At 36.1% G+C, this 27,894-nt stretch overlaps 1 protein-coding gene across 1 annotated transcript in view; it reads right to left on the reverse strand.

Moving 5' to 3' along the window:
- Nyap2 (neuronal tyrosine-phosphorylated phosphoinositide-3-kinase adaptor 2) overlaps window positions 1-25,949 on the reverse strand; it is a 235,869-nt gene extending 209,920 nt beyond the window's left edge. Inside the window, exon 1 of the mRNA XM_027941643.2 lies at window positions 25,729-25,949. Within this exon, the coding sequence (XP_027797444.1) occupies window positions 25,729-25,949 (221 nt within the window). The remainder of the gene's footprint in view (window positions 1-25,728) is intronic.
- Window positions 25,950-27,894: the final 1,945 nt, after the last annotated feature.

Below are 27,894 nucleotides of genomic sequence, written 5' to 3' on the forward strand. Positions count from 1 at the left end.
TTATTTGACTTTTATTTTTATAGGGGAAGGAAAGTATGGAAACCTTTAGGGGAAAAAAAGTAATAAGATGCATTAATTTGGCTGCTGTGTGTTAATTTGACTAGATGAGGAATGTGGGGGCTGGAGATGGGTGTCCAGCAAGTCACGATGCAAGTCACAGTGCCTAGAAGGTGATCAGTAAATAATTAGATTCTACATTTGCCAGTACTTAGTATCTGCCATATTTCATGCATAATTTCTTGCAACTGCCTAATGAAAGAGCTGGTTTCATGTCTCGTTTACAAGAAAGTAAACTAATACTCAAAAAGTGTCAGTGAACTAAATCTAGATCTGTCTGTTTCCAGGGTTTAAGACCTTTAACACTGTCTAGTACAGCTTTATACTAAATATTCTTTTAACTGAATGAATGTGTGCATGCTTGAGTTTAAATCCACTTGCATAAGTATGACTAAGCCAAGAAGGGTTACTGCAATAGCATAAATTCATCCCTTTAGGATACTGCAATGATGAGTTATAGGAAAGGGAAATGAATCAGAAAAAAATTTTAGAATATGCTTAAGCTTTTAAATAATTAGGAATGATATATGAATTATTCTATTAAAAGAAAGCCAAATCAAAAAGGTGGCTGTATTAATAGGCATAGATTTGAAATTTGAATATTTGACCAGACAAGTTCAATTTAAAAAAATCAAACTATTTAAACTTCAATTTGACTACTTCTATGGAGACTTAAACTGACATATTAAAAAAAAAACAACATTATTTGACTCTCAGGAGTTTTTATTTCAATCATCCTCATTTGTATTTATAATACAAATGCAATTGACTTTCAGAATACTTAGATTTTTAAAAAATCTCTTTACATGGATCATTTTCCCTTCTTATCTTATCTGATACCTTATTGCCTTATATATTGAATAAAATGAAATGGTGTTTTCAACTTATGATGCCTGGCTTAGCTTACTTTCAGGGCATATTTGAATATTGAAGATCTATGGGAGCAAATGACAATTCTCTGGATTGTAAATGCAGAGGAGAAATGTAACAAAAACAAAACAAAACATCTATGAAAATGGCTAGTGAAGAAGTCATAAAGTATAGGTAACTATGAGTCAAGACACAGAAAGAGTAGTATTGTGAGATAACACAGCATTTCATATCCCATGACATGTTTATGCTAGTCTGAGAGCACACTTAGCCAGTTGCACAATGGCTTTTGAGAACAATAGCATTCTGCCCAATGAAGGATCGGTTCAGTGTTCACAGCTGGCACAGACACAGAATGCTGATCATATGTGAAGGATCTCGTGTTACTTCTTCAACATTCCCACCACTGGTTTTCCGTGTGTGTGTGTGTGTGTGTGTGTGTGTGTGTATGTGCATGCACGCATGTAGACTTGGGTCATCTATAATGGTAGCACCATATATGTTCATGTTATGAAATAGTGTACAGTCTTCAGAGGAGAAAGTTCACAGAGAAAATACATTATCAGGAAATACCAACTGTTGTAATACAACACCCCTGAATTCATGATATCCATTCCAGAGTCTACTAATAATGCAGATACAGAGTAGAAAATCAACCAAATCAGTGGAATGCAAACTAAAGGAATTGCATCTCCCATCATGGAAACTCAAAGCATATTTTTTTTTCAAATTTTTGCACACATGTGTCATGCTTCTGAATACTAGGAACAGCTAGCTACCTATGCCCCCAAATACTGAAATTTGTGCTAGAATTCCATGAGGAAAATAGATTTATTCCTTCTGTTTATATGTGGAAAAGCTCATGCTACCTTGGCTGTGGGTTGATAGAAAATCATAAACAGCTCTAAATCCTCCTAGGAAGCTATTGCAGCATAGGGCAGTGTGACAGCTGTTCCCAAGGCCATTCAGAAGCTCCCACCCCCATACCTTGCAGTATCTTGACTAGGTATTTCACCGAAACAAAGTTTCTAGGTGTGACATTTGATTTTCAGTCTCTTCCTCTGAGATGTGAGTTTAATCCTTTTGGTTAATGAGTTAGCAGCACTATTTACATCAAAGGAGAGAGCACTTCTCTTCAGTATTTTACAAAACCCCTTCTTGGTTACTGAAAAAGACTCACAGGCAGTCTGATGATGGTGATTCCTTGTATTAGAATATACTGGCCCATGGATGGATAGTTGGAGAGATACATGCTACTCCCAATCGTTCCATTCACAGTCAGTTCTACATGCCATAAATACTGATCTTTGAAAAATAGAAGTTAATGAAATCAGCGGATGTTTTAACATGTCAACAGCTTAACCATAACAACTTTTATATCATTTATTCAAGACCATTTCAAAACATTCAAAGAACATTCAATCATTTGGTCTTGGGATACTCCTATTCCACTCATGCAGAATAAGCTAAAAGATACAACTGTATCATTCAATACAATATTTGCTGTAAAATTTCAAAGTACCTTTTGTAATTTGCTTTGAAAATATTTGGCTATATTTTTGCATTTAGCTTATGGTTCACTATACTTTGTCAGAAAATGTTCATGTTCTTAGATTTTGGCAAAAAAGTTCAGTATAAACATTGTTTTCAAAAGAAATGGATTTAAAAGTAAATAGAATTAATTAATTAAGTTGACATAATTACTCTTCATAGATATTTATCAGATATTTGTTTCATTATATTTATAGTGCTTTTTTTCTTGCTTTACAACAAATAAAGTTTTTTTCCCAACCTAAGATATTCTTCTAGACCTTGAGATGGTTATAAGGCCCTCAGCATCATGCATATATTTTCTACCCTTAACAATGGCTCAAGCAGAGACTTTAGATGCTCAATCAATATTCATTTTCTTGCACAGGTAAAAACATTTTCCAATTTCCCTTGCACTTGTGATTTGAGTGAAAAGAAAATACAGTTTTGGGTCATGCTCTAGAATAAAGGAGCCTGACTCTCCCTTCCTGATGGCTAAAATGCAGATGTGGTGGGAAGAGATGCATGGAGTACCATCTGAGATCAGAAGAGGGAATCTGCAGGGAGAAGATAAACAAAATCATAAGGGAGTCTGGAGGCAAAACCTGGTAAAGAAGCCCTATCAGCTCTGGACTGTTAATGTTTGAACTATCATAGATGGAATAGGAGGGAATGAGTCATACCTTACTTCAGTCAAGGTTATTTTGCCTTTGAAATAAATGAACTGTCACATTAAGTGGTCTTTTGGAATGTATAGAAGTGAATCAAATATGTTTCCAGCTCTCAAGATAATATATACCTTTATTCACACACACACACACACACACACACACACTCGTGTGTGTGTGTGTGTGCATGTGTTTATAATTTTATTTACATTGCTTATTCTATTAAATGAATCTGAACATGCATGCAAAGCACAGTCAAATGTATATACAAAATCACTGATAAGCTTCTGCAGTCAAGAGCTTTAAAACCTATCATCAGATAAATTATATGGCCACTCACAAACACATAGTATTTATCATAGAATTATTATTTATTGTTGTCTCAAATTTCATGTAAATCTGATTACTTTGCTCATTGATAGGAACTTTTAGTCAACTCTTCCTATTTTTAGATCCTCAATATTTCAGGGTTTTTTTTTTTTTTTTTTTTGTAGATGCAACATATTTTGCCTTATAAGTGGACTTCTTATTGAATAAATGCATTTGCACATAAATTCCCAGAATGTGCTAATGACTTTTTTGTTCTGGATCATTTCCAAAATGGTTACAAACAAACAACCCCATTTAAAAGAAAGAGAAAGAGAAAATGTGTGTGTGTGTGTGTGTGTGTGTGTGTGTGTGTGTGTGTGTGAGAGAGAGAGAGAGAGAGAGAGAGAGAGAGAGAGAGAGAGAGAGAGAGAGAGATTTATTTTAGAGGCAGACAATTACTGGATGGCTGTTAACTAAAAACATTTGCACATAAATGTGATTACTTGGTAAACAGCATTAGAGTCTGATTGACTGACACTGGAAATTGAAAATGGACTCCCTTGAAGTTCAAAGCTTTAGCAAAAATCACAAGAATCATTAATTACCCTACATAGGATCTGGGGAGTTACCTGTTTGTAGAATCTGCTGCCTTTATGTTCTTGAAGCTAAACTAGAGAATCAGAGTCCCCGAAAGAAACTAAAAAATTAAATTTTGTTAATTAAACCAATATGTAAACAGAAAGTCTGAAAGAATGCCAGGAATCTACCATTTGTTGATGAGGTATGATTCCTCTATGGCAGCAGCATATGGCGATCATGTAACTGTGATGTGTTTAATCCAAGTGGATTACAATGCTAGGCTGGCATTTGAAATAACTTCTGAAAAACACAGAACCATCATTTTTAAGAGATAACATTCATATGCATGAAAGAGTTTTAAATTTGTGGGATTTGTTTGTTTGTTGTTTTCCTATTTATATTTGTATTTATCTTTGGGGTTTGAATTAAAGAATCAGCATCACGGTTAGGGTCTTAATTGAGCTCCTGTGCCTCAGTTTTCTTACCTATAGAGTGGAGGTGGCAATAGTAACAATTATTGATGTCATGGAACCTGAGTTACTGTATGCAGCTTACTTTGTGCAGCAGCAGGCACACTGTCAGTGTACAATAGATGTTGAAGGTACCATTTACCATGACAGAGGGTTCTTGAGGGACCAACTAGCAGAGTGAATAGCTGATGGATGAATAAAGTGCTTTTTATTTAATAAATGGCTTTCGTGCTATTAAAATAAGGGCTAAGCAAATAATAATCCCTTACACAGTTGAATCTAAGCAACTTGTGCAAATTCCAATGACTTAGGCTATGAAAATTTCTGATTTTTCTGTCTTTTTAAGGGCTTCATGTGGTATAGGTTCTAAGACACAAATAGCTAGTTAATAAGGTCCTGAACATTTCAAAATGCCTTTTTTTTCCTCCTGGTGGTAGATATGTTACCAGAAAGAATTATTCTGATAAAATCTTAGGAAGCAAATAAAACTTTAACTGTTTTATTCTCTAAGATAAGGGAAAGTATCAGAAAGAGGAAGGGAGGCGAGGGAGAAAAAGAAAGAGAAAGAGAGAAAGAAAACATGGTTGAACAGATCTAAAGAAAGCACAGAATTGCAGGAATCAGAATAAACTAGAGTTTATCAGTTTAGGTTAACACATTTCCCTGGCAAATGCTGCTGACGATAGGCAAAGTCATATGACCTGGAGGAGTGTGTGTGTGTGTGTGTGTGTGTGTGTGTGTGTGTGTAAGAGCCTGTGAAGTCTTTGGCTCTAGATCAGTGTGTGTACCATGTGATGTCGGGGTTGCCATGGCAAGTAGATAATGTGCCACTGATTTTTTTCTGATATGCTGCACTATCATGATAGATGCACCAGAATTCAAATTAATTCTAAAAGAAAATTAAGAGGAAGCTTTATGGAATTTTGCCTAAATATTCAGCACTTGTGCATGAGTTCCCCTTGGGTTCTGTAAGCAAATTTGCTACATCCAAATATTATCTTTTTGTCAAAATAGTTTATCTTAACATAGTCAATGGATTATGAGTATACTATTCAAAATATATTAATCACAAATTCATTGTTTCCTATTTTGATATGTTGAGGTATATATTGCAGTGGGACTTTCAGCTACCAGGATATTATTGATTTAAAAAGAAAAAATTCTTTGTTCCTCAATATATAGGCATATAGAATTTCATAGAAATTTACAAAATTCCAGCTATGCTAAATTGCTTAGAAATCTGAAGATAATATTATGGATTTGACTTAAAGCTGCCCAAAGACCAAACTTTCAGTTTTGTAACATTTATTTCCTTTTTAAAAGTTCAGAAATTCACCTTGGCTCTCCATAGTGTCACTATGTAAAGACAAGTTTAGTATTTAGACTATTAATTTGGAATCCTGTTAGGGTTGCTCCTGTGATCTGCCTTATTTGACTCAAGTAGCAGCCACTGATGGGTGAGCCATGGCTTATTCCTAAATCTCATCCCTAAAATAATGCATTCGTCTTCACTATCTTATTCTCTTTTCTTTTTCAAAAAAACTATTCTTTGATGTCCAGTCTGTCTGAGCTCTACCCTCACTCTGCAGCTAAGTGACTAACTAGGTGATTTTGACAAACTTCTTGAAGTCTTCAAGACTTAACTTTAAATGGAAAATGATACAATCTGTCTCATGGGAATATAATTTGGACTAAATAGACATAATATGTAAGGAAATTACAGGATATGGTATATGCTAAACACTAAGTCAACGTCAGTCACTACTGTAGTCTTCATGACTACTTACGTATTTCTTTTTTCCATTACACAAATTCTTGAAGAGTACCTGTCCTATAACATGAAAAACTCCCTCCACGTGCTCTTTGTGCATCTAGATCAATAATCCAACAAGAGAATTCAGCAGTCACTCTAAAGTCTACTCTTACAATGCTTGCTCAAGCTTCACATCTTTGAGGAAGGCAGAATACAAAGAGATTTTTTTCTGAAGAATTGGCCTGGATGGTGAAAACAATTTGACAACATTTTGACCAAGACCAGTGGAGAGATTAGCAGGTGTTGCAAAACTATGACCCTCTGGCCAAATCCAGCTTGCAACCATTTTTTTCAAGTAATCTTTTATTAGAACACTACTATACTTATTCATTTAAGGTTCCTTTGTGGGTGATTTCATACTACAAGAGCAGAGTTGGGTAGTGACAACAAAAACCTTGGAATGCAAATCCTACAATACACTGTTGAAAACATTTGCTGACCCAGGAACTAGAGGCTCCCTGAATAAGGAAACATAGGTAAAGGAGGAGGCTCTTAAAAAACTGAGCTACTAGTGACATTCAGAACTGTTTAAATCATCTCCCAAGACTCCACCTTGATTTCTATATTGACAAAGGACTCAGGCTGGCAGTGAAGAAAACGATAATCAACCGTGACTGCAACAACTGTGAACATTTTAAATCACAATTATTTTAAGGGATTGCTTTGTTACTAAGTCAGCCCAGGAACTTGTTTTCTTGTGCAAAGTTCAAGAACTTCACAAAGATGGAAGGAGGAAGAGTCAACCTATCTTGCATTCATATCAGACTCCCCAAATTGAAAGAAAAGTTACTTTGATCTACACAATAAAAAGCTTAACCAGAAAGGGGAGTAGAGAGAGAAGAGCCTGAGTTGCCTATATGCAGACTGACAGGGGTGTCATCGTCTTGGTTTTGTGAAAGAAAAGCTCCTCTGGCTCTTCTGTGTGAGACTCCAGCAAAGATCTGAATCACTTTACAAATATTCCAGGTCACCAGACTCCCATATGTTTGAATGGATTCTTGGCCAGGGTCTTATCATTATTTGACTCAGTTTAGATTTACATACAGAAAACAAGACATTACAGAGGATGCATTAAAAGTTTGAATGTTATGCAGGGATTGCTATAGGAATTAATAAAAGATAAACAATAATGCCTATGAGAATGGCAAAAAGTCTCAGAGAAATGCTACTTGAGCTGAGATCGAACAGAGCCATAGGGACCTGTCCAAGGTGCAGATGATGAATAGCATAAAGGTCACAGGTGTGAGAAAAGATTGACCTTGTAAGGAAACCACACATCCTCTGTGGCTGGAAAGCAGTGACCTCTCCAGCAATAGTGGACTGTAATGACACTCCATTGGGTCCTCAGTGCCACCTGGCAATATGGGCATTATAATTATAATTTTTATAGTTGAGGAAACTTGAGATACCCTGAGGATCAATAAATTTGCCTAACATTATACAGTTTACTAGAGTAATATTACTTGTATCTCATTATCAATTTTAAAAATGACCATTTTTGTGGACATTTTCCAAGTATTAAATACTGAATGGGGATTATCTTGGCAACATTAAATATGTAACCAATTTAGATATTCCCTAACATTTATCTATCTATTTTGAGTTGTGTGGAGGGACTCATAGGAGAGAAAGCTTTACTGTTCAAAGTCTTTAGAAAATTCTTAAACTTTTCATTTCTTTTATTCAAAGATTCCAGATTGGATTGTCCACCTGATTTCTATATCCCACAAAAATCTAAACTAATTGGGTTCATTTAAGACAGTAATACCAGGAAACTCCTGGTTTCACTTCACAGTCTTTGTGGCACTAAGTATACTCTTAAAACAATGGAACTCTTTAACTTTTTATCAAGATTGGGTTTAATAAAATCACTCACAGTAAAACAAAGAATGACGTATTGTAATAGGTCTATATAATATGTTGTCTTTTTTTATTTGCCACAAATTTCAAGCCAAAAGAATAGTTTATAATTTTGAGAATTACAACACTAGTTGTGTCAAAGGAGTTCTTTTCAAAGGGTGAGTGTTGAATGAGCATTTGTTCAGATTTTCACCACCTTACAAGCTTCCTGTTCATCCCTGAACAAGATCTAATGATATCAACCAATCATTCACTGAACCATTCAACTATATTTTCTGAGTGTCCATTAACCCAGGTATGGAGGACTGAGCAAATTCCTGGGCTGCCTTGGAAGTGTGGGATTGAGTGGTTGGGGTCTCAGTTCACTTAGCATTTACTCTCAATTCTCTATTAAGCCCTCCATGTAACTGATATCGTTTTGTTGTTGTTGTTTTATAGATATTCTAAGCTATAAGTACTGTTTTATCACAGAAAAAAAACTGTAGCCTAGAAAGTCTAAGTAATTTGTCCATAATTCCAACCAGGAGTTAGGACTAAAATTTTGCTTGGAAGGAAGTCTGGCTCTATACTTCACACTGCTACACCATGAAGATACCAAACAAGCAGAATTTTTTTAAAAAATCAGTGTAACTAATTCCCCAGAGAATATCATAATTATCATTTGATTTTAATTATTAAGAATTTATTTCTTACACACTAACTCCTTATCTTTCTTTGTCTGGATGATTGAAACCCTAATGAATTAAGTTTGAGCTTATACTTCCATATTCTCCCCCCCCCCCCATTTGACACACACACACACACTCACACTCACACACACAGTATTTCACCTTCTCACAATCTGGTCATCAAATTGAAAATTAAAAATGTATATAACACATATATCAAATTAGTACATTTTCATTATTTGAAGTAAAATTTTGCCTTTGAAATTGTCTTCATTAAGGTGACTGCTGATATCTATTATAAAATAAATCTCCTGCTGGTATAGAACCAAAAATCCAAAAGCAAATAAAAATAAAAGCATTTGTTTCTGTTTTGATTATTCTCTAACAACAGCTACTTTATATCCTAGGACAAAAAAAATGTCTTTTAAATGTGCAATGTAGACCTCTTAGAAAATTTCTTTTTCAAGTAGAAAGTCCTCTTTAATTTTACCTTTCCCATAGTTTCCCACTCCAAGTGTGTGTGTCAAGAATTTAATTGTAGCATGAAATTAACCAGTTATAAAATACCGTACTTGGGCCCAACCTTCTAATGCAAAATGCACTAAATAATTTGCTTAATGGCCTCTAACATGAGATCTCAATTTAATAACCAAAGTGCCCTTACTTGTTGGATGAATTCCTGGTGAGAAATGCTCTGTGAGTAATCCATCAAACATTAATGGATCAAACATACACACACACATACACACACACACACACACACACACCCCACCCTCATACTCATAAAAACTAAAATATAAATAAAATATCTGGAATGCCAACTGAATAGTTTGAACAAAAAGTGTCTGGTGATGTTGGTACCTTGTGTATGAACACACCTATTTCCTTGTTTTGTGTTTCCTTGTGTTGGAGATCTCTGTTGGATGTGGGCCTCACTGACTCCACAGTGGGAGAATACATGATCTCTCCATAGACTTGAACTCACCACCTAAAATGTTTATGTCTCCTTTTTATGAATACTCTCTCAGTTCAACAAGCAATTTCTATAGTTGATGTTACCAAATGTTTGGCTTCTACATAAGCAGTGTTGCTATAATAATTAAGGTGTGTCAGTGTTACTATAATAGATATTGACTCATTCATTTTTAATTCACAAAATCGCAAGGCTTCCTATTCATAGTGAGTCTACAGAATCATTTGCAATGTATAAATTTTCAGAGACTAGATAAAGAGGGGGAAAGTTCTGGCTCTGTAGTGAACTGGATAAAATTTCCTTTATCACTTCTATCTCTTTTTAGTTTTCTCTTTATATCAAATTTATTTCCTCTTAGTGCTTTGGTTTTATGAGAACTAAGGCAATAAGGGTGGCAGAAGGAAATAGATTAAAACAGGTTGACAAAAAAAGAAAGAAAATTATAATTTGAGTCTTGTAGTTTTTTGAAGTCTAGATGGGTAAATATTGGTAATTGCACTACCTGCTGATGCATTTATGCCTTTTTTATTGTAGATATTTAAAAGAAAGGATTTGACAGATAATGGTAGAGCATAGCTCTTGGACTTCAGGTCTTAAAAACCAATATTCAAAAGTTTTAAAATGCCTATTTTAGTTTTGAAGCCAGGGTAAGGGGAAGATTTTTGCTACAGTACCTAAAGAGGTGAGGTGTATTATTGATGTGGATATTTGCTTTGCACTGAGATGACAATTAGGATCTGAGTAATACAAATCAAGGATGAAAAATATTTAGAGGAAATGTACAAATGGATATTTGATTAATTTGATGTACTGAAGAGAAAAAATTTGATAAAAAATTTCATATTAATTAGTTCATTGCCCTAATAGCATTTATAATACAAAACAGCATTTTATTAGTTCAGTATTTTCAATATATCTTAATAAATTTAAAAGAGGTAATGAAACCATCATTTTACCCAGTTATCCCATTTCTCAGTATATACTCAAAGGACTTAAAATCAGCATACTATAGAGATGCAACCATATCAATGCTTATAACAGCTCAATTCACAATAGCTAAGCTATGGCATCAACCTAGGTACCCTTCAATGGATGAATGGATAAAGAAAATGTTGTATAAATACACATTGGAATCTTACTTAACCATAAAAAAGGAATGAAATTATGGCACTTGCCACTACATGGATAGAACCGGAGACTCTCAAGCTAAGTGAAATAAGCCAATTCCCAAAAAACCAAAGGCCAAATGTTCTCTGATATGTGGATGCTAACTAACAGAAAAGGGGGATAGGAAGGGAAGAATAGATGTTCATTGGATTAAACAAAGGAATGAAAGGAAGGTAGGGGATGGGAATAGGAAAGACAGTAGAAAGAACCTGACATGACTTCTCTATGTTCATATATGAATACTTGACTAGTGTAACTCCATATTATGTACAACCACAAGAATTAGATCCTAATTAGAATAAGTTATACTCCATGTATTCATAATATATCAAAATACACTCTACTATCAAAAAATATATAATTAAAAAACCAGAGAATTTCAAAGGGGTAATGGACATTCTCTTTTCCCCTAAAGTTCAGACAAGAATATAAAAAAATGAAATAAAATGTTGACTTTGAATATCTGGACTGATCTTAAATGCATGCATTGCATTTACTTAAGTAACCTGAGGACTGTGTTAGACACATGAGGAATACAATATCTCCAAATCTTCCTCATAGGAAATTTTATAGAAAGGACATATTTTTCCACTCGTGATAATATCTTCATGATTAATTCAGTACAAGAATGAGACTTATATGAACTAAATTGACCTCTCTAAGAGTTGAAACTAGTGGAATGTATCTACCTCACACTATTTCTTGTCTACTAGAATATTTCACATCCTCATCAGCAACTAACAAGAGCTGCTAGTTGCACATAGAGATAGTTTTATTGTATCAGGTTGATCATTATGAGCCTGATCCTTAAACCGGATTTTATCTGTGTAACTTAGGTAACCTCATAGGCATGCATTATTGCAGTTCAACATTAAGAAATAAATATGCCTACACTTGTCCAGGAGAGCATCAGGCTTCTGTCTGAGGATTTGTCCATCCCTCCCATTTTGCCCAAGGCCATTTTTGTTTGTTCTCTGGTTATTGTTGTTACAATAGTCCATACATACTGTCAAGCTGGAATTGAACTTCTCATTCAACTCTGGGGGACAGAGGTCATTCTCTTTTCATGTTAACTAAATCACATTCTGTATCCAACCAAGATTGCCAGTTGTGTTAAATTAAAGATAGAGATTCTTTTGCTAAAGGCAACTTATACAAGGGATTGTGCTGATACCTTTAAGCTGACTTCTTTTTAGAATTCTAAGTCACATTGAAATGAAAAGACTTGAAAGATAGGGTCACTGCATTAATGACAAATCCACAAGAAACATTCCTTCCTAAAACCCAATACCACCCTAATCTCTCCTTCTTTCACTGTAATGCAGCTCTGCAGCTGCACAGGCTCAGTGACTGCACCTCATTTCAAAATTCTCTCTTACATACACGATTTCTCCTTGGAGACTTTTAATCTTGTGAGAAGTGACAGAATATTTTCCTTTCCACTGTAGGTTCAAAAGCAGGTGCTTTTATTTTCAGGTCATATGTGAAACAGATTGACTTCCTTAGAAAAATCATGTGGTATCAATTCCAACCAGAGCCTCACAAAGCCATATTATAGTGGGTCTTTCAAAGTACCTTTTATAACGAGAGCTTCTGGAGCTATCCATTGGAACGATATTAGTCATTCTACCCATTAGTCAATGAAATTGTGCATGGTTAGAAAACACACTAACTCTCTGTAATTAAAACATTCCTGGAAGTGTATGGTGACTTTTTCCCTGTTATCTTTTATTCCCTTCTTGTGTCTCAGTGTTTCCATACGATGGATACCTACAGTAATGCTACATTAACATACATACAGTAATGCTCTCATCTGAGATTTTGAACTCTGTACCGAGTACGCTTTTCTGGTTTATTTCTGTTCGTTTTGTTGTGTTTTAGGTACAAAGGGATTGAACCCAGGGATGCTCAACCACTGAGTCACATTCCCAGCCCTTTTTTATTTTATTTTTTTATTTTGAGACAGAGTCTCGCTAAGTTGCTCATGGCCTGGCTAAGTTGCCGAGGCTGTCATTGAATTTGCTATCCTCCAGCCTCAGTTTCCCATGCCACTGTGATTACAGGCATGTGCCACCATACCTGTATTTTTAATTTTTAATTGACACTTTTGGCAAGGGTGTTTGGTTGGATTACCCTCTGCCAGTTACTTTTTGGTAAATTGATTCATAGCTTTTGTCTGTTGCTTGTCTCTCCAGTTATCTATCCTTTTTTTTTTTTTTTTCTTTTCTGATGTTGGCAGTGTTCACTCAAACAGATATGACTCTTCTACACCTGTTTAGTTCAGTCTAACTCGGTGAAAAGAAAATTTGTCATGAATTGGGAAATTCAGCATGGCATGTATTATTTGTATTGTGATTTGAGTGGCAGCCGACTGACACTTAAAGAACAATTTATCTACCTGAATTGGACTAGACATCACTAATGCACATGGCTGATTGATTGTACGGCTTTAGTGGACGTATTCTTTATTAATGAGATTCAGTATGATTTCTAAAAAGGCTTTTACTGGGCAGTCATTTTCTCTCCCCCCTCCCCAATTTCTCTTTATCCCATTTAATCTGTTGAACAGTGTACACTGTTTTGAAAATGTGCTCCCCTGCTTTGTTTTTATCTGATATACCTAGGCTTTTTAAATAACTATGGGCTCGCTAAACAGAACAAACAAATTAAAAATAAGGATTGGAATTGAAACAGATTATAAAGGAAGCTGTAAAAATGAATTAAAATCCTACCAAGTTATTAAGAAGAAAAAAAAGTAAAATTACATTAAAAAGAAGAAACAATCTAATAACAATATTTGACATTTGAAAAAAACTAATCTCTGGGAATGAATGTTTTTATCGGAAATGGGGTTATGCATCATGGCATTCTCTTCTAAACAAAATACATTCTTTTTATTGATATTGGGGAAGTTGGGATCTGCTGGGGTTTGGGAACTTTGAATAGGATTCAGGATCAACAGAAAAGTCATGAACTGCACATCTCTTAGCTCTGCTTCATCATCCAGAGGCTTCTAGACAGGAGAGAGCAACTCACACTGATTATGATCTTTTCCTCAAACACCTTAAAGGAAACGTAAGGATGAATTATTTCAGATTCTGGTCTCACCCTGAACAAATATCCCCTACTGTAGGATTTCAAACCTGGAATGGGGGAGGATAAAAGGGCTGTCATCCTCCTTCTTCTGAGAGAAGCGTCTTCACATGCTCTAATCCCTATAGATATTTCCCCATTATCTTTTTAAAAAATTTCTCCATTACTGTTCATTATATTTGTAAATCACAAAAAGGCCTTGCTCCCCTAAATAAGACAAAATACCAGCTGCTAGGGACGAAAAATTATAATGACCTAGAAAACAACTTGCTTGACAAGTGATTTCCCATCTTGTTTTGTCATTTATCTCCAAAACAAGTACTATTGTAATTGTGTTTTATAAACAGGCGCTCAAACAACTTTTTAAAAATTATATGTGAAATCTGACAATGTGCATCCTAGGAAGTTAAGCATTCCTTCAGGAAAATTCCTAAAACCTCAAGCTTCTCCATCCATGTGTGATTTCTTTTTTTAAGGAACCTGACATGTCTGAGTCACAGTGACTGCACCAAGGAGTTAGAAGCAGGTAGACCCTTATCTCCAGACATGGGGCAGTGCAGACCACCATGGGTCCAGCCTCCACTGCATCCTCAAATCAAGATAAAGGGCAACATGCAACAGCATTTATAGTGTGACTCTAAAAATTCTTTGCTCTCCCAAAGGGAAATCAAACTACCAAGCATCAATAAAAAAATTGTTTGAGATTTTAGCTCCTATAGATACAATGGTTCTATCACTGGAATTCATTATTTATATCACTCTTCAGTTATAGTCTAAATGGTATGGCAATTTCAAAGAAAGGTGTATTTCCATAAAGTGAAAATTTAATAATTCATGTGCCAAGATGGAAAACTTTCAAGGTAATTCCCTTAAAATATTTAGAAATTTATTAGCAAATTTCATTGTAAATATCACATGATATTCCAGCTTCACTGTTCCCTTGAAAAGCCATCATTAGTGCACTGAATGAGCTCAAAACAATCTGCACTGACAAATGTTTAAAAACCTACTATGTGCAAAAAACAGCTTTCCTACTTTTGGAAGCTGGTTTAATAATTAAGATATACAGCCACAATTTATTGCATCATTTTAGAATCTATGCATATGCCAAAAGTTTCCTTCTGTCATTTTAACTATTTTAGAAAAAAAGAACAAAACATGTTTATAATAAGGTGAAACAAAATGATAATATAAAAAGGAAATCATATTTGGGGAATGGGTACCTGTATCATTTGCAAATGCTCAAAGCCATCAATCCCTTTTCCATACTGTTTTTACTGTAGGTGGAGCAGAACCCTTGCAAACATGGTGCCACATGTCATTATTAATGTAGCCACACTGTTTGATGAAAATGAAGATAATAATGACAGAAAAGCAGTAAAAGTAAGAATAATAATGATGCTAAAATCATGGCAGTTATCAAGTCAAAATAGCTGTATGTCTACTTCCCCAGTAGTTTTTCTGAACATTTATGTTGTATCCATTGCTTCTTTTAACAACTGAACAAAGTGAACATTGTTTCTTCCAACAACAACAAAAAAAAAAACAGTAAAAATTTAAGAATCAAGAAATTTTAATGGATATCACTAAAGCTAGCAAGTAAAGAAACCAAACCCATCTTGAACTTGGACACTGGAATCTCCTCTCTCCTAAACTCTGTTGCCTTTCATCCACACCGAACATTCCAAATTTAAGTCTTACAACAGGTCTATCAAAATACCTTCCAACTGAAAAAATGTCCTGTGAGCATCAATTGGCAAACTAATTATTTATGTCTCCATCATTGCCAAAAAGCCCTAAGTCAACATGACCAATGCTAATAATAACTGAATCCATCCGTTTCACAGCAATTTTCCTTTTTGAAAATGTCAGGCATTGTGTAGGCTTATGTCTGTCTCTTATCTGGCTTCTTGAATTACAGGAGGACTGTGAGCTCTGCCCTGAATTGTAAAGCCCCCGAGTGTGTGGATCATATAGCTCTTAGAATCATGATCTCCGACTTCACTAACTGCACAAAACAGAGACCTGCAGGCAATTGTTCATTTGCTCTGGTTAATCCAGACGCTTACCCTCCATTTGCTATTCAATGGATATAAAGTTTCATCTGCCCACTATGTAAAGTCCAGAGATCTACTGTACCACACTGTATCTATAGTTAATAATACTGTAGTGTACATTTAAAAATTGCTAAGAGGGTACATTTCATATTCATTTTTCTTATTGTAATAAAAAGTCTCTCCTCAAACAGAATGTATGTATATGACTTTTAGAGTTTTATAAGAGTATTTTAAATTTCTATTAAAATTTTTGATTTTATATCTACAGATTGTCAAAAATGAACCAGAAAATTTGAACAACTATTTTCAATCATTAGATACTTAAGAAACATTTCAAAATTAATGTGTGTAAAACCTTTCCCAAAACCTACTTCTTCTGCTGTCTTCCCCCTCTCAGTTTGTGGAAATAGCTTCCTTTAATGTGACTCTCACACCCTTTGTCCAATCTGCCACCAAATTCTGCAAATTCTACCTTTTAAAATGTATCTCCATTCCCACTACATCCAGCATTTATGTCACTCAGGTCCTAGCCTGGGTTTTCCCTCAGCCCAGTTGTTTTCACGGCTCCAAACTGCTGCGCCTCCTTCTGTCCTTGCTGCTGCCTAGAGCAGCCAGAATGATCCTCCTTGGATTCATCTCATCTAGTTCCACCCTGAGTTAAAACCAAATTTCCATCAGTAAACTCCATGCTCAGACCAATGGGCGCTGTCTCTGGCCTGAGTGAACATCCACCTCATTCTATTTCACCTGCTCTGTTCTGTTCCAGCCACAGTGATGTCCTTGACTTTCCTTCAACATGCCAGCAATGCAGACCCAGGACCATGACCTCTTCTCTTGTCAGTCCTTCTTCCTGGAAGCCCATTGCCCCAGACAGCTGCTTGGCTTCTTCCCTTACATATTTCAGGTCTTCACTCAAATGTGACATCCTCTGTGAGCCTTTCCCTAAGCAAAATCATTCAAGTTGTACTCTTTTATGACCCCGATCTCCAATTTATCACATTCTAATTTTGTATTTACTTGATTTTTGTCTGTTTTCCCCGGCTTCTGCCCCCGTCACTATCACAACATTGTGAATCTCGTGTGGGCAAGCATTTTTTATTGTTTGGTCACTGCTTTAACCTTGAACACTTTGAACAATTCCTCACATATGATAAATGCTCATTAAATACTTAATAAAACTTCAAATAAAAATGGAATAGCTATACAACACATATAAACATCAACCTGAAAGAAAATTAAAAGTCTCCTTGGTGATGTTTTTCATTCAATGCTGAATCACTTCATTTCTTATTCAAACATCAGAATATGCTAAGTGGTATACTTAGCTCCAAATCAAAGACAAAATGCAATTTACTAATTAAAATAATGGATTTTAAATGCTGGCCTTTTTTGCTTTTTTATAAAAGTCTTCCTTGTACATCTTATTCAAAGTGCTTTTCTTTAAAAAAAAAAGTGATCTTTTTTTTTTTTTTTTTCCATCTGCTTCCCGGCAAGCTAGTTATATTCATATTCTAGCATGGACATGAATATTCTGTTATTTGTTGCAAATATGAGCATTACTGAGAATAACTTTTAACTGGAGGCAAGTCTTTCAAGCAGAGATTCATCTTTGGGGGGGTTGATTTGCCTTCTATCAACTCATGATTAAATTAATTTCAAGGCAATCCATACATTTATAATGGAGACATTTTCTTCAGGCTACCTCACAGTTGGACAGAAGGCTTGGAGCGATTTTATTAGCATGCTCAGGCTCCACTTTAGCCGTTTCAATAGTTACATTAAACCTGTTCTCCCAGAGACACCGCATTTTTAGTCACAAAAAGAAATACCCCTTGACTCCTAGCCTTGATCCACAATGGTTTCTTTTTCTTATCTGTTTTTTTTTTTAAATATTTTTAAAAAGCCATCAAAATTAAAACATTGAGAATATCCTTCAATACCCTAACCAACAAAAGAAATAGCCCTAGAACAGAGAACATATAACCATCTCTAAATATTTAACAGTAGTTCTAAGAGAAAGATTACCTTGAAGTGTCCAAAGGGTTTCCTCTAAATCACTCAGTTGTCACAGGACTGGGTATGTGGAAGGTTCACTTTTCACAGAGTTTTGTTCTTGTGCTGACTAGCTCATATGCAGCTGTATTCTGAAAAGCCTCTCCTCTTGCCAACATCTGTCTATTTATTTGATATGTTGAACAGGCACTGTGCTTCTTAGAACGTAAAGTAAGCGCAAGGTCCAGGCTATAATTAAAGTTCAAACAACCAGCAATACAAAGAGCTCTAGAAGAGGTATGGGAGGAGAGTGTGGAGGAGGCTTACCTGGAGAGGAGACTGAGACTTAAACCCCCCCCCCCCCCATGCTGCCTCTAATCTGTCCTGGTAGGTGACTGAATGAGAAGTCAAGGATCACCACCATTACAAACATAAGCATAAGGTAAATTGTAAGTTGATGAGTTCTGAAATTCAGATTAATGACCTTAGGGCAGTTAGTGACCTCTACTGAAAACACGAGGCCAGCAAGAGAGATGCCACATTTGCATGGAAGTGTCCTTAGATACACGTTCAACAAAATTATTCACTTTCATCACCAGCACTCAAAAATATATAAATTAAGCTATTAAGAATCAGTTTCGCAAATATGGTTTCTGCCTCAAAAAAAGAGGAATCAGTGAGGGATGGATAAAGCAAGTTTTTGAATTTTCTCTTCTAATCATATGATTCTATGAATAAGAACCTCCCATGCATTTGGTACTATGATCAAAATTACTCCCACGCTTGAATATATTGTTTAGCATTGACAAAGACAATCCGGATGCACAATTTTAACATAAAAACAAGCAAAGCAGCTTGTGGCCCTCTGAAATGATTAATAAAAAAGTGATTTGAATTAATCACAAACACACGAGGAAGCCAAAATTAGAGAGGGTTATTAAGATACTGTCTGCTGTTTAATCTCGCCCCTTATCAACACATTAACCTTGTTTTCTCTGCCTGAGCACTAAGTCCTACAGCAAAATTAGGTCAGAAACTCACATCAGATCAGATCAGTGGAATCATTGCGTGCAGCCAGACCCTGAGGAGCTGCAGCTTTGAGTTTACTTGTGGATGGTGTGGCTAAGGGCTTTTTCCTGTGCTTGGAGAAGCAGGGGACCTGGGGCCAGCTGCAGAGCACTTCCCCACCATACTCTAAGTCTGGCTGTACAGTATTCCTAACATTTGAGCACTGTGTTTCTGAACCTTTGTTCATTTAACTCTCTTCAACCACCTGTGCAATGATGCTTCAACACCTCTTTTCATATACATATAGGATGCTTCATTTTTTCTACAAATCCCCAAGGAAAACAAATCCAATGAGATTAGCTATTTGTGAACAAAGTAGCGATTTGAGCTGCACCCAATGAGCACATCATTCACTAAACTGCACTTCAATAAATGTTCCCGACTTCCACAGTCTTCTGCCACCAATCATGGTATGATTCCAGAAACCATAGAAATCTAAAGATTTATGTTACAGCTAATATTTCTCCAGGAGCTCTTAGTGTAATTATGTGTTTGGGTAAAGAAATCATTTAAAATAATAACCAGTTCACTACTTTGTCACAACCATTTGCTTTTGGGGAAGCAACGTGTTAATAAAATAAAGGCAAATATTTTTATTTTTTCTAATGACCCAAAGGATGAACATCAGTGTCTTTTGATTCTCTCTGCAAAACAGAACTCTGAAACCCTCAAATATAAATAACTTTCAAATATACCTACTAATAGGAAATTGCGTGTGTTTTTTTAAGAGAAGCTGTAAGTAATCTAATTCCATTTCTGACTGTCACTTTTAAAGAGGAAATATAACCTCAGATAGATCCCTTGAGGGCATCCACAGGGAATAGAAACGTTGCTAATCAGCCTAAGTAGTCCTTTGTGTCAAAACCACTTTGCTAAAGTCTAGAGCTATCTTCCAGACTCGCAATGTTTAGGGAAATTTCACTAATGTAGCATTTGCATTATCAGGGGGAAAAAAAACATCCAGCCCCTTTCCTATAATAAAATTATTGTCAGAAATATATGTTCTGGGAAAAAAATTTAGTTTCAGGGATATTTCCTTGTTTCCAAAATACTATGACCAATAACAAAATGGAGATGGTGCAGGGGCTGGTTCCAGAATTCAGAAAGAAAATATATTTGAAGGGAATCCTAAATGTTAATCATACTTTGGGTGTGTAGGATCATCTTTTGATTGGCCATAACCTTCAATGAATATCCTGACCCAATGGCCTGAACACAAGATTGCTCATAGTGAAAGTCCAGGGGACCTAACAGGTACATGAAGGTCATCCTTACAGAATACAGCCAGTCTCTGTTCTCACTGGTCAGTTCCCTTCCTATTGGCTGGTCTCTGAGCCAAGTCAATGATTCAGTACACTCTCAAGCCTGTTTCTTATTTTTCCCCTACTCACGTGACAAATAGGATTTTGTAATCCATCTAGAGTGAACTTAGTTGGAAGCTATGGGTTTTGCATGCTTGTTTTCTTATAGTTTTTTTTTTTTTAATGAAAAATTAATTTCATTTAACAGTGCCTGCACAAAACCATTAGGATTTTAAAAGCAGAAAAGATGAACCACAGAAAGAATTTTTTTAAATTCTCCATTAATTTTTCCCCCTCTTAAGTCTTTCTTTCACACCAAATGTTATTTGGAGCTGTTAAGAAGAACACTAACAGCATCACTTTTTATTTATTTAGTATTTTTCACCGAACCAGCTTTTTCAGTAAAATCCCATGTGAGAAATGGAAGTGAAGGCATAAGAAAGTTAATAGTGACAAGGGGCTCAAGTTTGTTTAAAAATAAGGAATTGGGCTTAGAAAGTCTAAGTGACTTAGATTGTTGAGAAAGCGACGAGGATATTCTCTTTCTAAGAGCTCAGTGTTTTAAGCTTGCCAGCTTCAGAACAAAAGGCATTTCAGCACATATGTGATCCAGAAGGTCAATCATATGAAATCCTATTTCCATTTTTTAAGCAATCCTTGGAAGTCTGCACATTTCTGAAATTGCAACTGGCATATTTCACAGAGAATTATCATCAATGCCTTTTCAAGGTCAAACATCCTTCCTCTTTAGAATTTTGGCATTTATAGCCTATATATTAAATCATAGTATTTATTTTAAAAGGCATTCAGGAGAGACATTAAATAAGTTTAATTAATTAGACTGTGTTCATTAATGCCATGTTGAATTTTCTTTACTTGACATAAACTGCATGGGAAAATATATGACAATATGTGTTAGATTTGGCTGAGAGTATTCTGCATCTGTTACCATTTCTGGAACCCCTGAACACCTATGTAAGGCTTTGGACTCTCTCAAAGAATTAAAAATACATTTCTTATTAGAAAAGTTAAGTCATCTGAAATGTATGTTAAGGGGACAAAAAAAAGATTATTATTACTTTCAAATTGTCAAAATCTCAGGACACTGGTTGCCTTGTGAATAAAATAAAACTGAATTTGTACATTACTATAAATGCTGAGACTGCACCACCTGATGAGATATCCTCTCCCTAGGCAGTGCCAGAGGTCTTTAAGCCCCGCTCCTCTTACCATCCAACCATAGCTTATCTGATTTCTTTCTCTTTTCTCTGGGTAGCTGTCTCCCCCAATGATATCCAGAGACATCTACGCCCTCATGCTGTGCATGATTTGCTTTGGGGGTGGTGAGGCAGGGGAGGACAAAGGAAATCAGAAAAGCATCAACAATTTTGGAAAGGCTCTAATAGTATTCTGAGATATTTGTACTTTCAACAAAAATTTCAGAAAAGGATGTGGGGTAGGGCAAATGAGAGAGAGCAGAAAAAGTTGTAGAAAGCATCTACAACTGTACTGCATCTTTCCATTCCTGGCACATGTGACAATTACAAGGACACTAATGGACCGTCCTTTGGGCTACGACTGACCTCACTCAGGACTGTCTCCTGTATGTCTGCCTGTTATTTCTACCATTAACATCCAATCTTACCCTGTGATTGCCTTTGAGGTGAGGGGTGAGTGTGGGTAGTTCCCAGGAAGTGAGGCTCACTGCTGTGGGTAATCACCGTGGATTGCCTTATCCACCCGGGCACAAAACAGGCTTGCAACCTTGGGTCATCTTCCTAGCACACTATTTTCCAACCAGAGCTTGTCCTTAGCCTCAGGCTCCTACTTCTACTTTCATTCTGCAGCTTTAGCTGTACGAAGCTTTGGGAAGGCAGGAAAACAGCACTGTTCAGTAATTTGGCCCTTCTGCCTCTTTTTCCACTACTTATTCTCAGATGTCCTGGTTTTCCAACACATTTCTCTTCTAAAGTTTGGCTCCTGATTTAAGTTCGTGCTATGGCCTTAGAGGACCAGGTAGAGGCCTTTCTAGGGTTAGTTTTTAGCCTGTCATTCACTCGTCACTCATTCATTCATCCATAAGCTAGAACACCTTTTCTTTTACCACGGGGCGGTATGTGCTTCCCAACTACTCAAGGACATGCTCACAGTAAATCTTCTTCCCTAAGTCACCAATGTTTCCCTTTCCATGGTTTCATTTATACCAACATATAGTTTTCTTGCTTTCTACTGAAACAAAATTAAAACAAAACAAAACCATAAATCACACTGGCCACGCAACTACTATAATTGTTTTGCATTTTTTGACTTTGAAAGTCCTCAAAATAGTTCTCTATATTTTGCTTCAATTCTCTTCTTATTTTTCTTATGAACATAATTCCAGTGGGCTTTGTCCTCCCAAAACACTGTTCTTATTAACACCAAATTGGTAAAAGGCAACAGTGACTTTCCAGGCTTCCGTGTATTTGATCTATCTGCAAAATCCCTCTACTCCAATCATTTTTTACTCCTCTTGGAGGTGTCTTTCCCTTTTGTGGTTCTTCTGCCCTCTCACTAATTGTAACTGCACTTACACTAGATACTTTTGCTGGTCCCATTAAATGAGCAATTAGATGCCCCAAGAATGAGTTCTGGGTTCTTTCATCACCTCTGTCTAAACGTAAGTACTACTTCTCTCCTCCAGGCTCCTGGGTGCTAAACCTATAGAATCAGGCTGTCACATTTATACCTCTGGCTTTGATTTCTACCAAAACCCCCAGATTCTTTCTCTAACTGTCTGTTCAGACTCTCCACTTGGGTCCTTAAAAGGCTTCACACAATTGACCTTCACAAATATGTTCCAACAAGGTGAGCAGGAGCTCCCCAATAATTGACCCTAAACTTGCTCATCATTAAGTCTTTGCCATTTCATTAGGTGAAAACATTATTGTTCAGTCTAAGCAAAATCAAAATAAAATAGAAAACAAGAGAACGAATCTTTGCTTCCTCTACCAACTCCTACATTCATCAATCAAATAATTCAGATGTTGCTTGTGTTTTGATTATTTTATACCAACTCTAATGTTAGCATCCTAGTCCAAACCACCATAAGCTCTTACCAATTAGCATATAACATGAGGGATGATTTTCTTCCTTTTTTTTTTTTCTTTTTTCCCCCTCTATTCTCAAACTGAGAGTAGTTCAATCAGCTTCTGTTTAGGAGGTGGGGAAGTAAATGTGCTCAGATCATTTGGCTGCTTTTCAATTCAATGTGTGTCCTGAGCTGTCTTTATTTTCATGCTTTCTATTATAATTCTGGAAAGTATTGCTTATTAATCCAGTAGAGACCAACTCAAAGTTCACATAATTCGGTTTTCCAGGCCTCACCTATGTAGTGACAGGGTTTCACCATGTCTCCATTTATACAAATTCTTGCTTTGTGTGTCTTGGACTTTCAACTTCCTCTGCACTGTTGGTTATGCGCCTTAGAACACCTGACAGTAAGCCATCTAAAAATTAGCCATTTCTGTTGTTAGTGTCTATAGATCTTTAGATAGAAATATGCTGAATATTATTAATGAAACAGGAGATGTTAGTATGGATAAATATAGTATTATGGAGCCCACGTATGCCCTGTAAATTCTAATAGAATGATTCAGCAAATAATTTCATTTATATGTTTATAAAAAGAAGTAGTTGTTGAGTTTTAACACCAAAATTAGGAAACTCCAGATTGTAGAGCTGAAGTTACTTAGAAATCATGTTGGCCATTATTTCTGTTTAGAATTTTGAAAAACTCAAATTTGAAACCAAAGTAAAATGCTCACCTACAGGAGACCATCAGAAATAGTCTGAGTGGGGAGTGGATTCTTAAGGGCATTTAGGTGTGAGAAATGATAGAAATAAAAACCAACACAGTCCCCAACAACAAGTGAATTCATTTTAAAGATTAACATGTGCATTGTGAAAATGTTTATCAACTACATAATTGTGCAAATATTTTTAGACCTAGTAATAGAATACATTCCCATTTTAATAGTCCACAAGAATATACTCTTTCAAAACAGTCTTCCACAACACTTCTTTCTAGTGTTTTTTCTAAACTCTCTCTCATATAAAATTAATTTTCACAAAATATTGGAGTGACACAATCTTACTCTTAGCTTAGTTCCCTATAAGCATAAATAACTTATCTTAAAATAATATTTTATGTCATAATATTCACACAGACTATATAAAATATTAATACCAAATTAGAGGAAAAAAATCTAGCATGAAATACAAAAATAGCTTATTTTCAGTTACCCGGCTAACTGATGAAATTATTTCCTATGTTAGATTTTTACATTTAGCAAATAGATTCACTGAAGAAGCAGGACTCCATCAAACACAACAGGTGTGTACATGTACCATGGGCAAATATATGCTTAAAACACTAACATTCTCTTGAAAAACCAAAACTTATTCCTTCTTTTGGTGCCTGTGCCCCAGGACACTTAACCTCAATTTTGTTTGTTTGTTTGTTTGTTTCAAGGGATGAAACCCAGGGGCACTTAACCACTGAGTCACATCCCTAGCCCTTTTGTTTTTTTTTATTTTGAGACAGGGCCTTTCTTAGTTGCTTGGGGCCTTGCTAAGATGCAGAGGTTGGCTTTGCCTCAGCCTCCCAAGCCTCTGGGATTTGAAAGGCTGCAATGGTAGGCTTATTAGCTTGGAGCTGTTAGGTTTTGCACCATAAATATAATTCATTTGAACTAACCTAGGATAGTTGGTACCAAACAAGAGATGGAAGAGCCGTTAAATTCATCCGAGAGCACACACTGAGGATTCCGCCTCTTCCAGAGGCCATCAAAGGCTAATTATTGTTGATATTTGGTCATATTTTGGGGAGAAGATGATCCTTATATTAAGGTAAGTGCAATGAACAAAGGCCCTTAAGGTGGGGTTTTACATCAAACTTTAGCTATTAGAGGGGTTGTGTGTTCTCTTGTGCTCTTCCCCACAGGTTGTTGAGCACGATCCTTAATTTGGAGGAAGCTGAATTCTTTCCAAGCCTTTCTGAACCTCCACAAGCACCACACACATGCAAGTAACTTGTAGCTAAGGGAAGAACCCTGTCAGCAGGCTGGCCGGTGGAGCTGCCACTGTCACCTCCCCTCATCAAGTCCAGCCAACTCTGAGAGCCCTTTCTTGACCAGGTGGTAACGTCACAGCCCAAGCAGCACTCACAGACTCCCTGGTGTGCAAAGCCCAGATCATGCTTATTATATTTACCGCTTTATGGCTTCTTCCTGTCTGCGGCGTTTCTCATTCTTCTCCTTCAGGTAGGCCAGGTTTGTTTCATTTCTCAAGCGATCGTTCTCTCGGGCAATGTCAGAGGCATTCTGAATCACTAGGCCGTCATATGCCTTCATCCCCATATCCTCAATGTACTGCAGAAAGGTGTCCAGAGCGTCCTCCTCTGGGTGAGCGCTGGTCATCTTGGAGGGTATCATGCAGAGGGAAGGTTCCTGCAGAGTCAGAAGACGTCACAAGTTCAGCACAGGTGGGGACAAAAGCAAGCTGCAGTGTCCCTGACCTGTGTCTGCCAAGTCCCCAATGATTCCAGCAGGTCCACTTGGAGAAAACATCTCCTTGGACATTACATTCCTCTAGAGTATTTGAAGAATTATTAAGTAAGTGTCACCTGGCTAACCAATACTCCCTCATTAACAGGACCAAGGTCAAAGCTACTAGACTAAGAGATGATATGAATGTGAGAATTTCTGTGTATGAAGATAGCCATTTGGTTTACATAATTAAAGTCATATTTCATTTTTCAAAAATGTGGGGGAGTTTTGTTTGTTTGGGTACTGAGGATCAAATCCAGGGTCACTTTACCACTGAAGTACATCTCCAAACCTTTTTTATTTGTTGAGATAGAGTTTTGTTAAATTGCTGAGGCTAGCCTGAAACTTTTGATCCTCCTGCCTCAGCCTCCCCAATCACTGGGATTACAGGTGTTTGCCACCATGCTCAATAAAAAAAGGGTTCTTAAACCAATAAGACATAGCAGATACAAGTTTCATTTAGTACTCACTGTTGTAAGTATTTTTCTGTGATATTTCATATAAAAATAAAGTTTTATTTGGGAAAAAAACTTTTGTGTTATACTTGAAGTTTTAAAATAAAATTTATAAATCTGAATTATTCATACAAAATATAGCAATCAAAGACATTTCTAGTATAATTTCTATAGGACACAATCCATTTGTGGCCCCCTACTATTTTCCATAATGGTCCTCAATAACTGCTTCATATTATAACTTAGTTTAACTCAAATGCTGTACATCACCAGGATCTCACTAATCCTGGCCAGTTCAGTAACTCCAGCAGTGATAAATTGTTATATCATTGCTACCTGAGATTAAAGACTTGAGCCACAGAAATGAATTTTTTTTTTTTTTTTTTGGAAACATGAATTGAACCTAGGGACACTTCACCACTGAGCTACATCCCCAGTCCTTTAATTTTTTTTTTTTTTTTTTTTTTTAATTTTGAGACAGGGTCTTGCTAAGATGCTTAGGGCCTCACTAAATTGCTGAGGCTGGCTTCCAACTGTGATCCTCCTACCTCAGCCTCCTGAAGTGCTGGCATTACAGATTTCTGAGAGATCAAAATCATGTCAAATCAAAACAAAACAAAACAAAACAAATTTTAAAACCATCGAACTTTCAATCAGTCCATTCTACTCTCACCTATAAAATGATGGTAGTAATAACTCCTACCTCCTGCTGGTATGAAGGTTTAGAAGGTGAAGACTGAAGATTTTAGAATGGAATTCAACAACAGTGTGCAGGTCAAGTTAGATAATGCCATAATGAAGGTGTAGGGAGAAGAATGGCAGCAACAGTAATGTTAACTGGATGAGTGTGGATGTGTGAATGGAGGGAGGGGTGAAAGGAAGAAAGAAGGGAGGAAATGCAAGCAAGCTATGAAAGCAGCATGCCTTGATGAGGAGCTGTCCAAATCACTGAAGCCAGGGGTCAGAGAAACTGTGCTTTATGCAAATAAAAATAGATGCAAAGTTAAATTAATTACATCCCAGTGAGTGCTCTTTTATTTTAATAAAGCTTACTGTCTTTGATTGCAAATTCACCGTTATATAGAAAACAGGTATGTTTCAATTAGATTGAAAAATCAAAAGCAAAACCAATTAACAAGGGGAAAATGATAGCCATTGAAAAGTTTTAAATTAGTTTATGCCTTTTATTTTCTTCAAAAAATCATAAAAGGGGTGTTTTGAAAGTATCAGTCCAACTATTTAGTGTAAAAGTCCCAGACTGCATTTTCATCACAAATCATTTTTATTCTGGACTTTTTAACAAGTATAATCATGTTTCACAACCTGGGTTGTAGCTATGGAAGTTTTACTTCTTATTAAAATTTATTAGCATTAAA

The sequence above is a fragment of the Marmota flaviventris genome, chromosome 11 (assembly GCF_047511675.1).
Source record: "Marmota flaviventris isolate mMarFla1 chromosome 11, mMarFla1.hap1, whole genome shotgun sequence".
Taxonomy (NCBI): Eukaryota; Metazoa; Chordata; class Mammalia; order Rodentia; family Sciuridae; genus Marmota; species Marmota flaviventris.